We start from the raw sequence: 18,846 nt of genomic DNA, 5'->3' as shown, positions 1-18,846 counted from the left end.
CCGTCATGTAGTAAAGTTTCCTTCGAAGTAAAATGTTAAAATTGCTAGATTTTCTTAAACAAAATAAATTGTGAGTGAACCTGTTTAAAGAGTATCTGAGCCTAATGTTAATTTTTTAAACCAAATATGATTTTTTTGTGTTTTAAATGGCAAAACATGCACATACGTATGTAAAGATCTCAAAAAGGCTTAATTTATATAATTTACCCCATTGCAACTTTTCTGAAAATTTTTTAAAGGATAAGGTTATAAAAATATATAAATATACATACACATGCACATATAATAATAACATTTATTTATTTCCTTACAAATGTGAAATAATAATACAATTATTCTTACATGTAAAAAAAGGAGCACTGGCTGCCAGGACCTTCAGCTCGATATATAATATCATAATAATAATGCATAACTGAGAAGAGCAATAGATATTTAGCATAGAAACTAAATGAAAACAATAATTGAGAAAGTGCCAGCTGGTAATTCTGTTTGCGGTTCACTTTAATGGTAAAACTAACATATTTATTTACAGTATTGGCCATTGTAAGATATACACTTTTACTATTTCTCAGGTAATTTGTGCAAGTCTTGTCTTTCTTAAAAAACGAGGTGTTGCATGTTTTGTGTTCCATCAATGTATACCTATACATATGTAAGTGGTAATTGAATGGAGCTAAGTCTAGTGAATGAGCCACAAGAGCAGTGTTTCTTTATAATGTGTGGACAGTCATATCCGAAATGTTTCACGTTTGCTCTACACAACCACAAAACCTGCAGTTCGTTTCATCATCATTAACATATTATGAATTTATAGAAAAATGTAGATGAAGAAATCCATTTTTGATAGAACGAATGTCGGAGCTGAATTTTATTTCAACAAAATCACTAGAAGACTGTACAACAAGTAAAAAATACCGTGGTAAATCTGTATCTTGGCTGTGAATATAATGGTTGAGATTCTTGAAAAATTAACCTTATAAAATGTTCTATAAAACTTCTTCAGATGATTCTAAATTCCGTGTTTTGGATCTTTCACCTATAAGAGGAATACCAAAAATATACGGAAAAGTTAAGATACTTTCACTAAACACCGCTACTAGACCAGTTGGTTCTTTTCCTTGTTCACTCCACTCGGGATCATAGATTCCACTCGACAAGACTCAGCCTTGCGTTGGTTTCGTTAATCTATTTTGATTTCTGGCAGAGTAGGTGATTAATTAATTAAAGATTAGTTAGTTAAAGTTTCAAATAAAACATATATTTATTTATTGTTGGCCATTTATGGCGGCATTCAGTTAATTTTGAAATTGGTCTAAGTCAATTCCAACTTTTAAAATAACATCTTCGTATAAAAATTAGGACTATTCTCATTAAAATTGTCGCATAATATAAAAATATAAAATACACCTGCAATTGTAAAGGATGTATAATAATATAAATAAAATGTTTACTTGAAATATGTATGTATGTCTCTATATTAATTTTTTAAGGGCTTACGAAAATGACATGGAAGAATAAGACGTTGTACGCTTGTTTGTGTCTCTTAGGATTGATATATTTTAGTAATGGAAGAACTGCGAAGCGTTCGGATGTTTATATTGCTGGCTTCTTTCCATACGGGGATGGTGTGGAAAACTCCGATACAGGTAATTGAAATCGACTTCAACTAGAATAGCGTGGCAACCTTAGAACGTCGAGCAAGTGAACATTTAAGCGAATAATTAAACATTTTAAAATCACTGTGTCTAAAGTGAAAAAATTTCACAAAGTTTGTACTAATTCGAATGGTGAAAGAATCCTCATTCGGTAGTGTGTGAAGTTTGGTGAAAATATCGAATAGACAAGCATTTCTTGCTGTTTTAATCATTTGGCGCTTGAAGTGAAGCAGATACAACAACAACAAAATAAATAATTAAATCAACAAAGAAGAAAGCAGCTGAGTCACAAAACGCAGTTACTTTCTGAACTCAGCCAGCTTAATAAGCTCGGCCTAAAAATATGCAAAAGTTTTGTGAACTCCTGCACATTATAGTTAATTAGAGTGGCCGGATAAAGTTATCAGCGAATAAATAAAATCAAACAATTGTTCATATATTACTACAAAAAAAAAAAAAAAACAAAAAAACAAAAAAAAAAAAAAAAACAAATATATAGTGAAAAGTGGAGCATATGTCTTCTCAAGAGGAGACTACTAGGCTCAGTACGAACGGCAGAAATGCATATATATTTCTAAATTCCCAAGAATTGCAAAAAAATCAAAGTGATACGAATATCAATAAAAATTATTTAACGGTAAAACCAGCTAGAACACGCTCTTGTTCTCCCGCGTTACTGTTATGTGAAAAAGAAACAGAATTACAATCAACGCACGAAATCATGCAAAAACAGTGTTTGGACATTACACAAATCAATGGGAATAAAAACACACAAACAACTACAACAACGGTGTCTAAAAATAAAGAAATAAATATACAGCAAAAAACAGAGAAGAGCATAACAAGTGAGAAATTAAGTATCGATAATACCAATAAATCAAAGGGTGCAATACCAAAGGTTCAATCTGGTATACTACGTTACATCAACATAAATAAAAGAAATCTAAGCCCTGAAAAACAAGTTCCAACTATGAAAAAACAAAAGGTAGTCGAAGGCAGTACCAATAATAATAGCAACAGGTTTGCTATTTTAAGTGAAGACAACAATGATAAAGTTGTAGATGTGAATGAAAATAAAAAATCACTTAAACCACCGCCAATATTCCTTCGTGAACATAGTTCTAATAATTTGGTGAAACAAATTATTGATACAGTTGGGAAAAATAATTTCCACATTGTTCCGATAAGAAAAGGTCATATCCATGAAACTAAAATAGTCATATACAACGAGGTTGACTATAGGAAAATTTCGAAACTATTGGAGGAAAGCAATAAAAATTTTTATACTTACCAATTGAAAAGTAGCAAGGGACTTTCAGTTGTTTTTAAAGGTATTGAGCACACTGTGGACTCCAAAGAAATCAAAGAGGCCCTGGAAGAGCTCGGGTATAAAACCAAGAGCGTCGTTAACATTTTTAACAAAAATAAAATTCCACAACCAATGTTCAAGGTTGAGTTGGAGCCTGACACAAGGAAGTTGAAAGGGAATGAAACGCATCCCATTTATTCCTTGAGATATTTATTAAATCGAAGAATACACGTGGAGGAGCCCCTCAAGCGTAATGGGCCTGTACAGTGCGGAAATTGCCAAGAATTTGGCCATACAAAGAATTACTGTACACTACCTGTAGTGTGTGTTGCATGTGGTAATCAGCATGGTTCTAACGAATGCACTGCAGCTAAAGAAGGCCTAAGTAGAAAATGCGGAAACTGCGGTGGTGATCACACTGCAAACTATCGAGGGTGCCCCGTTTATAAAGACTTGTTGAAAAGGTTAAACGAGAGAAAGCAGCAAGCGAGAGGAGAAATTGTTGAATTTAGAAACACAGAAGTAGCAACATCTACCAGACCTACAAGCGTTACAGTTTCTGGTATCGGAGGAAAAATTCAGCAACAAAATCAAGAAATTCCACTCCAGTCAGGAGCCATCTCATATGCCAATATTGTAAAATCAGGTACCCAACAAGCTAGTGCTCCCCAGAATTTTGGAGGTTTGGAGGGTATAATGTATACACTCACCCAAAATATGAACGCTTTTAACCAGAATATTACCAGCATTATGTCTTCCATGCAAAATACTCTTCAAGAGCTTGTGAGAACGCAGAACCAAATGCTTCAAATACTATTGGCAAAGAAATGAGTTATTTAAAAATGGCTTTTTGGAACGCAAATGGTTTAAACCAAAATAAAATAGAAGTTTGCCATTTTTTACAAAAAAATGGTATTGACATAATGTTGATATCTGAGACTCATCTCACAAATAGATATAATTTTAATATTCCTGGATATATGTTCCATTTTACAAATCACCCCGATGGTAAAGCACATGGCGGTACAGGCATCCTAATAAAGAATAGAATACGACACTACGTTTTAGATGCATTTGCAAAAGACTATCTGCAGGCAATATCCATTCACCTTGAGGTCGGATATGGTGATTTAACAATTAGCTCAGTTTATTGTCCACCAAGATTTGCTGTTACAAAAGAGCAGTTTGAGGAATATTTTAGCAGATTGGGGAAACGTTTTCTAGCTTGTGGAGACTATAATGCAAAACACACGTATTGGGGCTCTCGATTAGTGAATCCCAAAGGTAGGCAGTTATATAAGACTTTAATTGATCGAAAAAACGAATTGGATGTCATATCTCCCGGACATCCCACCTATTGGCCCTCTGATCCTAAAAAAGTTCCTGACCTCATAGATTTTGCTATATCGAGAAATATAAATCGAAACTCAGTCACTACAGAAACGTCGTATGATTTATCATCAGATCATTCCCCAGTAATATTAACCTATTACGCTAATATACCTGGCTCTGCAATTGACTCTAAATATAAAACAAACTGGTTGAAGTACAAAAAATTTATTAGCAGCCACATTAACACAAATCCTGTAGTTCATAGCGAGGCTGAAATTGAAAAATCTGTTGATGACTTCACGTTTGTGATGACATCAGCTTTAGATCACTCTAAATACCAATTAAGTCCAAAATTTGCCACAAATGTTTCCAACTCTGAAATTGAAGGACTACTACTGGAAAAAAGAAGGTTAAGAAGAGAATGGCAACAAAACAGATCCCCTGGTGCTAAGCAAAGGCTGTCTGCTGCAAATAGAAAACTGCGATGTGCACTTCACTTGGACGAAGATCGTAAAAACAAAAACTATATTGAGAGCTTATCCAATACAAAGCACACAAATTTTTCTATATGGAAAGCAGCTAAGACCATTAAGACGCCAGTAGAAGTACAAAGCCCCCTAAGAAAATCTGACGGTACATGGGCTCGTAGCGCTGAAGATAAAGCGTCGATATTCGCCGATCATCTGAGTAATGTTTTCCAACCAAATTCTTCTGCAAATGAACAAATACTAGAAGAAAGTAGTGGCAACGCATCGTTAAACTCAGAACCAATCAACATAGCTCCTGAAGATATTCAGGCAGTTATTAACAAAAATCTTAAGGTGAAAAAGGCGCCAGGTTATGACGCAATAACACCATTAATGATAAAAAATATACCACAAGTCGCTATAATTGTGCTGTCTGTAATATTTAATGCAATCATCGAGGTAGGCATTTTTCCAAAGAGCTGGAAAACGTCTTTAATAATAATGATTCCTAAGCCGGGCAAAGACTTAAATGTGCCATCGTCCTATCGACCAATCAGTTTGTTGCCGTGTTTGTCAAAATTATTTGAAAAAGTTTTGAGAAACAAAATGATGCCGATTTTAAACGAACGTAATATAATCCCTCCACATCAGTTTGGTTTTCGAGAACAACATGGGACAATCGAGCAAGTAAATCGGTTAACTGCGGAAATAAGAAAATGTTTTGAACTTAAAAAATACTGTTCAGCAATTTTTATAGATGTGGCACAGGCATTTGACAAAGTTTGGCATGAGGGTCTCATACATAAAATAAAACGCTGTTTGCCACCTATTACACACAAAGTTCTGGAGTCGTACTTAACAAACAGACAATTCAGAGTAAAATGCAACGATTATGTGTCTCATGAATATGAAATTGAAGCTGGTGTCCCTCAAGGCAGTGTACTAGGCCCAATTTTGTATTTAATTTATACTTCTGATCTGCCCGAGTGCGATAGTTTGACTATATCTACATTCGCTGACGACACCGCTGTGCTTAGTTCTCAAAATGATCCGTCTCTGGCATCTGGAGAGCTAAATAAATATCTCAGACTTTTAGAAAAGTGGCTGAAAAAATGGAGAATAAAAGTGAACGAAATAAAAAGTAAACATGTCACATTTTCGCTTAGAAGAGGAGACTGTCCCTCGGTTACCCTTAACAACGTATGCATACCACAGTCTGATCACGTCACATACCTTGGCGTTCACCTAGATAGGCGTTTAACATGGAGACGCCACATCGAGGCAAAGCGGCTTAATATGAGAATCAAAGCTTCAAACCTTCACTGGCTAATTAATGAGCAATCAAGATTGAGCCTTGACTGTAAAGTCCTCTTGTACAAGGCAATTTTGAAACCAATTTGGACTTATGGAATCCAATTGTGGGGAACGGCCAGCAGTTCCAGTATCGATCTTATACAGAGAGCACAGTCGAAAATTTTAAGAACCATAACTGGAGCGCCGTGGTATATAAGAAACGACAACATCCATAGGGACCTAGATGTACCGATGGTGAAGGAAGTATTCAAAAAAGTTCGTGAAAACTATCAGTTGAAATTGCAAGATCACCCGAACCCGTTCGCACGTCAACTCCTGAGTACGCAACATACGACCAGGCTTCGAAGAAATGACCTACCACCCCGATGAGTAGAGGGCCATTTGATAATTATTTATTGTAGAAAATGAGATAAAATAAAATTTTTCTTTTTAGTTCTAAGATTTGAATACTTATTGTGAGGCCTTTGAAAAGGCAGATTCAATAAACAAATAAAACGTTAAAAAAAAAAAAAAAAAAAAAAAAAAAGGTAATTGAAATAAAAATTATTTGTATGTATAGCATTTCGAGTGCTTCTTTATTAAACCAGTAACCAGCTAAGCCTAGAAATTGTTAAAAATTAATATAAATGTTTTCAAATATATCTAAAACTGAAGTTAAAAGTTACAAGAGACTTACTCTATGCACTTATGTCACATATTTACAGGCACATAAGTAAAGAATGTCTATAATACATATGTGGGCGCATTCAGGTTGCTCAATAAGTTTTGCTCTTCGATAAGAGCGGGCGTTGCTACTTGCCTAATTTTTTTATATTTTTTTCAAAGCAAAGGAAATGTATGAAAAAATGTAGAAAGTGTATAAGTAGTACGGTAGAAAGATGGGTTGCTGAATTTAAACGTAGTCGTACAAGCCTTGAAGACGATCCACGTCAAGGACGCCGAAAAACAGCAGCAACACCAGAAAGCGTAGAAAAAAATCCAGCATATCGTATTGGAAAATCGTCGCTAACAATGGAACAAACACACATTCGAATGCGAATTTCTCAGCAACATTTAGAGTGTTTTCGAAAGGATAAAATGGATTTATATCAAAATAAGAGGCTAAAGAGTGGGGTTTTTGGGATGCGAAAGATTCGTGAAAAAGATCCAGTTTGCAAAAGAACAAAACAAATTTTATATCAGGACAATGCAGCATGTCATAAGAGCGTTTTGACAATGACTATGAGCCATGAATTAAATTTCGGAGCATCTACCTTATTCACCAGGTTTGAACCCTAACGGCTTCTACCTGTTTCTAGACCTAAAAAAAATTCATGCGTGGAAAGCGTTTTTCATCAAATGATGAGGTCATAACAGTTGTGGAAGCATATTTTGCAGCCCTTCCAGATTCTCACTTCAGGAACGGAATTCTAAAATTGGAATCTCGTTTCAACAAGTTCATTGATGTTTAGGGAGACTATGCTGAATAATAAAGTGCATTTCAAACCATAAAATTGTGTTTTTCTCATCGAACCGAAAAACTTATTGAACAACCTTGATTTTTTTCTGATTTTATTTAATATGAGTAGTTCTTTTTTTTGAATATGCTGTACTATATAATGAACAGATATGTATTTTTAAGCTATTTTGTTTATTTTTTGTTATTTCCTCACACTAAGGACGTGGAGTAATGCCTAGCGTTAAATTGGCGCTTTCTCATGTGAACGAACACCCTACAATTTTGGTTAATTACCGGCTACACATGTGGTGGAATGACACCGAGGTAACTCCATATATATGTAGTATTTGATATTTTTTTGCTAAAATAATTTTTTTACGATTTTGCAGTGCAATGCAGCCGTTGGGGTCAAGTCTTTTTTCGATATGATGCATTCTGGCCCAAATAAGTTAATGCTCTTCGGTGCTGCCTGCACGCATGTTACCGATCCCATAGCAAAGGCCAGCAAGCATTGGCACCTCACGCAACTGTCTTACGCCGATACACATCCCATGTTTACGAAGGATGCATTTCCCAACTTTTTTCGTGTCGTTCCATCGGAGAATGCTTTTAATGCACCACGTCTAGCTTTGCTAAAGGAATTCAATTGGACGCGGGTAGGCACTTTGTACCAGAATGAACCGCGTTACTCGTTACCACATAATCATATGGTGGCCGATCTGGATTCTATGCAGCTAGAAGTAGTCGAAACACAAAGTTTCGTCAATGACGTCAACGAACCACTGAAGAAATTGCGGGAAAAGGATGTTCGCATTATTTTGGGCAATTTTAATGAACATTATGCGCGGAAAGTTTTTTGTGAAGCTTATAGGTAAGAAAGAGGGAAAGCCCCATATACATATGTATGCATGTAAGTATGTACATACGACTACTAAATCTTGTAATCTTTTTGATTTGCCTTAGACTGGAAATGTTTGGTCGTGCTTATCAGTGGCTAATAATGGCCACCTATTCGACTGAGTGGTGGAATGCAACACTCGACACTGAGTGCACTGTGGATGAGATTTCAATCGCACTAGAAGGAACAATACTCGTAGACTTGTTGCCTTTGTCGACCAGTGGCGATATAACCATTGCTGGAATTGTAAATTCCCCCTAACATTCAATAGAGGTTCTATTAAATTTTATTTTAAAATTTAGACACCCGATGAGTATCTTTCGGAATATGACAGCTTGCGAGGCACCGAGTACTCCCGCTTTCATGGATACACTTATGATGGAATCTGGGCAGCTGCTCTCGCTATTCAATATGTCGCTCAAAAGCGTGAAGATTTCCTAACGCACTTCGATTATCGTGTAAAAGATTGGGAGCTTGTCTTTCTGGAAGCACTTAGGAACACTTCATTTGAAGGAGTTACGGTAAGGCCGATCAGAAGACTGAGGAGCGATATAAAAGTTTCGGTATCCTTTAAAAAGCAGTTAGTAAAAAAAATGATGTTTTTTTAATTAATTTTAATTTTTTAATTATTAATAGATTTTGGCATTTGTAGAAAATTAAGCATATTTTTTAATTTCAATCCGTAACACAGAGAGTTAAAACTTGATTCGGAACTAGTAACTTCTTTATCTATTTTTGTATTGCATAAAGTCAATAATTTCAATGTAATTAGTTACGTTGCCAATAATGGAACGTCCATTAGGCTTGGTTTTCTTGGATGGTTTTAGTTTCGGACTTTTGTTCTGTTGTTCCCTCCTAATTTTAATTGGAAGCAAGCAATGGAATTGAGGAATGAGGATTGAATTGAATTGGTTTTCGTTTTTTTTTTTTAATTCAGTTTTAAAAGTATTGAAATTTTTCGGAATATCGAGTTTTTCATATCTTTCGGTTTGAGATGGGTACGGGAATACGAATTACATAGGTGTCCCAGTCGAGAGAAAGCAATACATTAGCACTAAAAGTTGCATGTTTTCAACATTACTATAAGTCTACTTTCTTTTTATCAATTCTTAGGGTCCCGTACGATTTTACAACAATGAACGCAAGGCCAACATTCTAATTAACCAATTCCAATTGGGTCAAGCAGAGAAGATCGGTGAATATCACTCGCAATTAAGTCATTTGGATTTAACGCTGGGAAAACCAGTGAGATGGGTAAGCTATTGAAAATGAAAAATTCTGTACAGAGTAACAGCATATACATATGTGTTTGAAGGTATGTGTGATTGACATGAGTTAGTTCCGGAGCAAGGAATATTTTTAAGCATTTTTTTAATAATTATTAATTATTAAAAATAAAATAAAAAGCTCTCATACCTGGTTTATTAAGTTAAAAACCCTGAGCTAATCGATTGGCTTAGTAGATTTGGAGTTATGGCGTACACAGGACTCCTCGCCATTAAATTTCCAAACTCGCTGTGTTTACCGCTCATTGGACGATTGGTACTCAGGCAGGAAAACTAGACTTACTTATCTGCCCGTTGGAGGTCTCAAAATGATATCGAAACGGCGCTTTAGTGCTAATTTGGGAGTGCCAGCTGGTACTTCTGCCATTTCGCCTACCTACCTACCTACCTAAACGGATTTAAAAAATAATGCTTTCATAAAAAGGCTTTAAGATTGAGCAGATATAAAATCTCGGCATGGAGCACAACTTCGTCAATTTTGCTCCGATCGACTTGAAAACTTTCACAATATTTTTGAGATATTTATAGTCTTGAAAATAACAAAAACAAAGTTTTTATACCTTAACCTCCTTCAAATTAAGGAAATGACCCCACGAGATGTGAATTAAGTACATCACTGAGTAGTTAGCGTTGAATTCAAAACTTTAAGAGGAAACTTGGGTTGAAATGTAAAAATAGAACATATACAAAATCTTTACGACTTGACCAAATTAAATTTAAAGTCGAGGCCTAACCAATACCCAAAGGCCGGATCAATCCCGCCTATAAATAAGTCTATCCAAATAATAACTAATTGAAATCAAATAATTAATATTAATTAGAAAGGTTTAGTTTATTAATAAGAATGGACCCAAATTAGCTTAAACCAAATTGCAGCCGAAACAAAACTGTGATAACCTTTTTTCTCATAGACTCTATTTTGATGTCCGTTACACAAGTAGCAATTAATGTTCGTCAATGTGTGCTTTATTTGCTTAAGTATTGAATTGTATATTTGTACATTATTTAGGTAGGGAAAACTCCTCCCAAGGATCGTACGTTAATCTACATTGAGCACAGCCAGGTGAACCTAACCATCTACATAGTATCAGCCAGTGCATCTGTGTTTGGTATCATAGTGGCCTGCGTCTTTTTGGCTTTCAATATAAAGTATCGAAATCAAAGGTAAGTTCAAATTCAAACATTTATGTTCTTATATACATATATTTACATACTTAAATATATGTATATTAAGATGTCTCAGAAGCTACGGTTTTCCATGGGAATTATAAAATTAATTTTTTAATACCAAACTATAATATTTCGGAAAATTTTTAAGATTTACGTAAGCTGAACCGGTTTGAAAATATCTTAAAAACCAAGTTTCTATGAATAAAATTAGTTTTTTTTCAAAAAATTAAATCAAGTAAAGAAGAGTTTAATCTTAAAAACTGCATGCAAATGTTTAAAAATTTTATCAACGGAATTAAAATATTAATATAGGACAACGACAAAGTTACTGTTTACGCTGAAGCCATCATTGAGCCTTTATAAGGTTCTAAAAAAGAGTGCATATACGAGTATACCATAAAATTGTAAAAAGTATGAAGTCTGTTCGAAACGTACTCTTACTTATTTACTTATACTTATGTGGCCTGATCAAGGATCACAACCCGTTACCGGAATAAGGTCAAAACGTATGTTACTCTAAGATACAAAAATTTGTTTTCTTGACCTCCTTTATATTCTATTAAATTGCAATCAGATAAATGATTTTCAACGAATAATTACAAAGCAAGGCGCCAAAACGGAAACAGTGTTGTCGGCCATATATACTTATAGTAATTAAATTTATAAGTTTTTCTTTTGTTTTCAAATAAGGGAGTCGATTTGTGAAGTGGGCGCGTTAGAGCTGCTTACTAACCTTTAATGGTTGAATCGTGTATCTGTACTGTAGATCACTTTGTGATTATTTATGTTTATTTTTGTTTATGTTTATTATTGCAGATATATAAAAATGTCAAGTCCACATCTTAACAATCTCATAATAATTGGATGCATGCTCACCTATATGAGCGTAATTTTTTTGGGCTTAGACACCACATTGAGTAGTGTGGCAGCATTTCCCTTCATATGCACAGCGAGAGCCTGGATACTTATGGCAGGATTCAGCCTGGCATTTGGTGCGATGTTTTCGAAAACTTGGCGCGTACATTCCATATTTACCGATCTGAAGTTAAATAAAAAAGTAATAAAGGACTATCAGTTGTTTATGGTTGTGGGTATTTTATTGGTAATTGATGTTGCCATTATAACGACGTGGCAAGTGGCCGATCCATTCTATCGCGATACCAAACAATTAGAGCCAAGGGTAATAAGTAATGTGAACATTTGGTATTGGCCCATAATTACAGAGATATACTTACATATGTATGCATGTAAATATAGCTAAAGATAATGTTTATAAGTTATAAAATGTGCATATTAATATGGAATATGCTTTTTACTAAATTTGGAGTAAACTTTGACTAAACAAGTAATTATGCGCCAATGCATTATTATATGTATATTTACCGACATAAAAAATTAAAAAAATTAAAAATTAAAAATTAATTTACTTCGAAAATGCTTGTCCTCACAAATTTAGCATCATGAGTCAATGGATGATGTATTGGTTATACCAGAAAATGAATACTGCCAATCAGAGCATATGACGATATTTGTTAGCATAATATATGCCTATAAGGGCCTATTATTGGTAAGATTTCTTCCATGACGATTTTATTTTAATTTAATGATACTCGTATTTGAAATAACAAATAACTTTTATTATGGTTTTTAAGGTTTTTGGTGCTTTCCTTGCTTGGGAGACGCGTCATGTCTCAATTCCCGCCTTAAATGATTCAAAACATATTGGATTTTCTGTTTATAACGTCTTCATCACGTGCATCGCCGGCGCCGCCATTTCGTTGGTTCTCTCCGACCGCAAGGATTTAGTTTTTGTCTTACTCTCATTTTTTATAATTTTTTGTACGACAGCAACTTTATGTTTGGTGTTCGTACCGAAAGTAAGACTGGTAGTAAGGAAGTTTTGTAGTTTTTGTAGCTGTTTTTTATGTACAAATTTTAGATTTAAATAATATGTAAAAAAAAATTATGAATAGCCTGAGGAAAATATGTGCTATACACATGTAGATTTGTAAGAAAAAATTCCATATTTAATAATACATTGCAGTGCAATTAAAAACTACAGTTGTATTTACACCGAACCAAAAAATCTTGACTGTGATAAAAATATTTCTAAAATGGTTTTACGGGCTGTGAACTTTTTTCATAGGTATTTCATTGTCCCATGGTCACAGACCTAATATCGATCTAAACTAGAAAGGAATAACTGCATGTATACAATTTAAAATATACTTTAGTTAATTTTTTAGCTTATGAATTTCTGTAGCTTTTTTTGTGCTTTCGCACTTACGCGACCGCCATGTACTGCGTGGATTGGGGGACCTCAGTGGGACTCTCTTTCTCTTCTTGGGAGACTCCCTTCCCGGAACTACTTTCTGCATTACATCGGGAGGACCCAGAACGACGTACATGAAATGGACCAGTTCTATTCACAGTCATCCGTGTCCACCGTATTTGTAGCCAGCTTGATGCTATAGGCTCGTCTTCCTATGTCTTTATCTGTGCCGCGTTTGCGTGTATTGGCCACAATTGGTTCCTGCGTCCAGGGTCCTCTCCTTTTGATAAGAACTTCTGTAGTTGAGTATATTTGTGCGCGCCTACCATTCGGTTAGTCCCGGGTTCAATACCCTACCTGGATATGAAACTTAAAAAGATAGAAAAGTTCTAACCAATATCGGTCGGCTCTTGGCAGACAATGACAAAACTCCTAGCACATTTCTGCCATGAACAAGCTTCTCATGCCGTTTGGATACTTCATAGAACTGTAGGCTCCTTCATTTGTTGAACAACGTCAAGACGCACACTCACAATGGGAAACGTTCGGCTAAACACCTAGCCATTTTCCGATCTTGATCAGCGATCAAGTTTTCGAATTTGGTCATCAACGGATCCGGAAATAGTTTTGCTATGGTTAAGTAATTATATTCAAAAACTTGAAATTAGTGCATTACTGGAGATATTCTTATTATTTTTTAAGAGTTTTTTGGGCTCTTGATATTCTTGGAATGCAGTTAGATCATTTGTATGTGAGCTATAGTCAAATTTTTATGCCAACAATAGTGGAAGTTGATTTTTTCTCTTGGATACAAGAACTCCTATTTTAGATCTCGGTGTAAACATTGCTTAATATTTTTGGTGTATAGCACTTATTTTCATCAATTTATATGTGTGTTGTTTCAAATTCGTTTCGTCGACTGAATTCTCGCTTAACATTATTCTATCGCTTTTGCTTCATGTGTTGATTACTATTATTTGCCTAGTTACAACAATTTCAAAACTTTCAATCTTTATATCCGCAAACAACCCGTTGTATATGCACTGTTACGATTAAAAAAAATTCTGAAATTATTTTCCTTTTCGCTTGGCTATATAGTTGGTTGAACTGAAGCGTAATCCACAAGGTGTCGTTGATAAGCGTGTGCGCGCTACTTTGCGTCCAATGTCAAAGAATCGACGAGATTCCTCCGTCTGTGAATTGGAACAACGTCTGCGTGATGTGAAAAATACAAATTGTCGTTTCCGAAAAATTCTTATGGAGAAAGAAAATGAGCTGCAAGCTCTTATACGAAGACTCGGCCCAGAAGCGCGTAAGTGGATTGACGGCGTCACATGCACGGGTAGTATCGGCGGTGACACTGAGCCCATTCTGAACGAAGCAGCTCGATTGTCGGCCCCACCAGTGCGTCGAGAAATGCCCAGTACAACAGGTAACTATTATTTGGTAATTAATATTGGAATGAATGGAGAATAATTGTAACTTACATACCTATATATCTGGCCCGAACAAATTAAGTCGATTTGGCACTTTCAACTTACCAAACACTAAATAGCTGAGTTCAATAGTTAAATCACGCAAGCTTTAGCCATTACAATTTTTTGTATACAAATATTAAATATTTCTGTGAAAGCAAACCCTGACTTTAGTCAGAAAAACTGTTTTGTCAACCAGCTCACATACTTACAGTTAGAATCAAAAATTTGTACTCGGTGCCTACTTGTAAAGGGTGTTTCAAAAGAGACGCCTAGATGTCATTAGTGAATAATTCTATACGGTACTTTTTATGTGAGCTTTAACATTTGCTCATTTCTAATACTATCCATTTCTATGCCAACGTCGATATGAGTACCGAGTTACTCCGTTGCACAAGCGTATGGGCGAAAGGAATTACCAGCATGGCTGGTATGTCCAATTAAATAATTCACTCTTTGAAAGTGCGGCCGCCGTGGTCGAATGGTTGGTGCGTAATTACCTTTCGGAAGTGCGTAGGTTCGAATATCCGTACATGAAACACCGAAATGATAGAAAAAGTTTTTCTAATAGTAGTCGCCCCTCGATAGGCAATGGCAAAACCTCCGACTGCATTTCTGCCATGAAAAGGCTACTCATAAAAAAACCATCTGCCGTTCAGAGTCGATCCCTCCATTTGTGGAACGACATCAGGACGCACGCCACAAATAGGAGGATGAGCTCGGTTAAGCACCCTAAAAGGATGTTACCACCAATTAGGTATATATATGTGCATATATATATTACGAATATTTACCTATAGATTGCATTCGATATTTACTTTTCTATTAAACTACATTATGAATCACTAATATTTATTTGGGTTGACAGAAGTAACCGAGCTGACATCGGTGGACAGTGTGACTTCTACGCATGTGGAAATGGATTGTTCTATGGTATCAGTACAATCCACTACAATCGCCCCATCATTACCACCGTAAGTATTTGTTTATGTGAAGGCTCTGGAAGGCTGGAACAAATTCTCATGAGACGTTTATTTAGCAAAAAAAAGTCCATGAAGTCGTTAACTCAAATGCAGGATGGTGTGATTCAATCTGTCGGCTCCGTCGCCGGATCCCATTCACATCAGAAGCAATCACAAATTCAGTCAATTCAGCCAATTCAACAGCAACTACAACAACAACTGCAACAACAACAACCACCATTACAGGCAGTAAAACATGACGATCTCACTTATCGACGACCGGTAGAAAAACGAAACTCTGTTTCGGCTCAAACCGATCCCATTCCGCCTATAAAAAGATCTGAGTGCAATAACATAAAACGAAGTGATGAATCACAGCTTCGGGAGCGTCGACAATCGGTAGCATCTAAGGTAAGAAGTGTGGGGTAGATTATTATGTAATTGTACCAATTCATAGTTACATGGAAAAGTAGCCAAAGTTAACATGAATACATCCCGCATAACGACAATTTTCAAATTTCGTGAATAATTTAAATTGGTTAAAATTCAAGGCGAATATATTAGGGTGGTGTTGGTAAATCAGCTGATTTGTTTTTTTTTTTTTTCTTTCGCTGTGTCCATGTAGCTGTCAGCACAGAATAAAACAAAGCGAACTAATTTTTCTGTTTTCTATTTCGCCAATACCTTGACGTAACAATCAAACGTATAAAACATTGTTGTTTGTCTAGTGCCACGACCTTCAATAAATGCGCCTTGTTAAAATAAGGAAAAAATTGCTCACATTTAAATTTGAGGAAATATTTTCAAAAATAATGAAGAAACGTAGAAAAAATTTTAATTGCCGTCCGTCCGCGCCCCTCTATGTAACTCATGCATAGAATATAATAACTCATATTAAATGATATACATATTTTTAAATTTCCAATTTTCTGCCGCCGTAGCCGAATGGGTTGATGCGTGACAATCATTCGTAAGTGCTCGGATTCGAAATACGCTGTGGGTAGAAAATGCCGAAATTATAGAAAATATTTTTTCTAATAGCGATCGCCCTCGGTGGGTAATGGTAAACTTCCGAGTATATTTCTGCCATGAAAAAAGCTCTTCATAAAAAACCATCTGCCTTTCTGAGGCGGCGTAAACTGTAGGTCCCTCCATTTGTGGAATAACATCAAGACGCACGCCACAAATCGAAGGAGGATCTCGGCCTAACAATCAACAAGGAATGTAAGCGCCAAGGCATTTGTTGCTCAATTCCATTTGTGGAATAACATCAAGACGCACGCCACAAATCGAAGGAGGATCTCGGCCTAACAATCAACAAGGAATGTAAGCGCCAAGGCATTTGTTGCTCAATTTTATATAATTTTTCCAAATAATTTTAGAGTTATAAATATCGTCCTTATATGACTTCAGTCCCGCCCGAATTTAAGATACTTCTTTAGAAATATTCATGAAAGGGTATATTTTCATAATTTTATATATACTTAATAGATTTAATAAATATAGGAGAGGACAGTGGATTTCACTTTAATATGAAATTTATTATGTTTAAGTTTAAGTATGAGTTCTTGGCTCAAAAAAATTTTTGTTTTGTTACAGCACTACGATAGTGGTAGTCAGACCATAACGGCAAATGCAAAGTATTCCCACAATCATAAAAATTCGTCAACAAACATTTCAAATTCAAATACAGATTTGAACGGTACTTGTCCACATGGTCCGTATCCGAAAAGCAATAACATCATTAAGAGTGAGTAAATGAGCAGTCTCCTAATATTTACATCATATTTTAAAATCACTTTTTTTTAAGCTCCGACAGCATCAGAAAATCGCCGTGGAACCAATGCGCTAAAATCCAACTTTGTAGTCTCTCAAAGCGATTTATGGGACACTCATACACTGTCACATGCCAAGCAGCATTCGCGTCAGTCACCACGTAACTACGCGAGTCCCCAACGTTGCTCGGAGCACAGCCATATCATACCTTATGACCAGACTACATCGCCCATACAGCGTTCAGTGTCGGAAAAGAATCGTAATAAACATCGCCATAAACCGCAGAAGGGTACAGTATGCCAAAGCGAGACTGATAGCGAGAGAGAGCGTGAACCAACACCCCCAACCACTCAGTGCATTCAGCAGCGTAAACTCAACAAGATGAATATACAACATGCTGCTCATCATCATTCCTCGCCTAATGTGGCCCCTGAGAAGCAACGTAAGCACCGAAATAAAGTGGAATCGTCGATCTATGGTGCCAGTTCCGAGACGGAATTATTGGATGGCGAAACGGCAATATTGCCCATATTCCGGAAGTTACTAACTGAAAAGAGTCCTAACTATCGTGGTCGCAATGTTGTGGGCCAGAGCTGCCCGAACATATCCATCAAATGCGATATTGTGGAATATCTTTAAAACGACGGGACGAATGGGTTAATCAATGTCACCAAATTGTCGCGAATAGTGATCTGTAGAAGTCGATTTTAAATGTAATTTAACTCGGCCATGCAGGAGCAAAAATGGTTTGACGAAAAACTAATACGTTTTAAAAACAAAAAATATTTTGAATCTGCCTACTCACATACGACGATTGTACTAATATAATATATGCGATATAATTAAATAATAAATAAAATTACATTTAACTTCACTTTTTTCCTTGCTTGGGTTGTTTTCAAAATTGTATATAAGTAAATACATATGTGAATATGTACGTGCGTATACCTAAAATAAAGATTTGAATAGTCGTGCACAAATTTTATACTGTTAAAGCAGTGGATTAATTTTTATTTTGTTCGGAAGTTTAGTTTATCAAATTTAGCTGTATTATGCCATGCGACTTCTTTTACCGTGACATAGATCTTTTTCCAGGTGCTTGTTGCAGCAGTTCAATCATCGTCAGCCTCATCTAACAGTATGCCCAGGAAACTTACTATCTCGACCGGGTTGGACGAGAGGGAAAGGAGTCTAGATGAGTAGGTTTAAGGGAACACGTGAATAGGTGGTTAGTGTCGTGAGGGTATGTACCTTCAAATGCCGGACACACTTTAGGTACAGCTGCCAGCAAAAGGTAGTCCGTATTTGCATCGTTTGAATTTGTTTGATGAGGCGTTCCATGAGAAATAACTTCGCATCTCTCAGTAAAGCAAAGTTATTGCAAATGAATCACTTGCGTATATCTCGAAGAAGTTTGTCAACGGTATTGCTGGTGATGTTTCAGCTCTCTGTGATGCTTTTGCTGTCGTAAAATATACTCGTTGTCCGTTTT

General features: G+C 35.8%; 1 protein-coding gene and 1 long non-coding RNA gene across 3 annotated transcripts; one reads left to right on the top strand and one right to left on the bottom strand.

The window, feature by feature from the left end:
• Window positions 1-18,314, top strand: LOC128856009 (gamma-aminobutyric acid type B receptor subunit 2). Of its 2 annotated transcripts, none has more exons than XM_054091342.1 (16): window positions 1-70; window positions 1,491-1,646; window positions 7,736-7,839; window positions 7,905-8,386; window positions 8,479-8,659; window positions 8,716-8,934; window positions 9,527-9,667; window positions 10,709-10,863; window positions 11,686-12,049; window positions 12,326-12,436; window positions 12,522-12,746; window positions 14,240-14,573; window positions 15,485-15,590; window positions 15,656-15,989; window positions 17,178-17,328; window positions 17,389-18,314. In XM_054091342.1, the coding sequence occupies exons 2-16, from the start codon at window positions 1,502-1,504 to the stop codon at window positions 17,991-17,993; spliced, it is 3,657 nt and encodes a 1,218-aa protein (XP_053947317.1). In that variant the 5' UTR covers window positions 1-70; window positions 1,491-1,501; the 3' UTR covers window positions 17,994-18,314. The 2 variants fall into 2 exon arrangements, with proteins under 2 accessions (XP_053947317.1, XP_053947316.1); XM_054091341.1 differs by having other exon boundaries at window positions 12,522-12,758.
• LOC128856011 (uncharacterized) lies at window positions 6,603-14,814 on the bottom strand. Its single transcript, XR_008453779.1, has 3 exons — window positions 14,683-14,814; window positions 11,746-11,908; window positions 6,603-6,677 (listed from the first exon to the last, which is right to left on the bottom strand). It is a non-coding gene; the product is annotated as an uncharacterized LOC128856011 (long non-coding RNA).
• Window positions 18,315-18,846: the final 532 nt, after the last annotated feature.

The sequence above is a fragment of the Anastrepha ludens genome, chromosome 2, assembly GCF_028408465.1.
Source record: "Anastrepha ludens isolate Willacy chromosome 2, idAnaLude1.1, whole genome shotgun sequence".
Classification (NCBI taxonomy): Eukaryota; Metazoa; Arthropoda; class Insecta; order Diptera; family Tephritidae; genus Anastrepha; species Anastrepha ludens.
The sequence above is the reverse complement of the archived record's forward strand: the minus strand, read 5'-3'. Positions and strand labels throughout refer to the sequence as shown.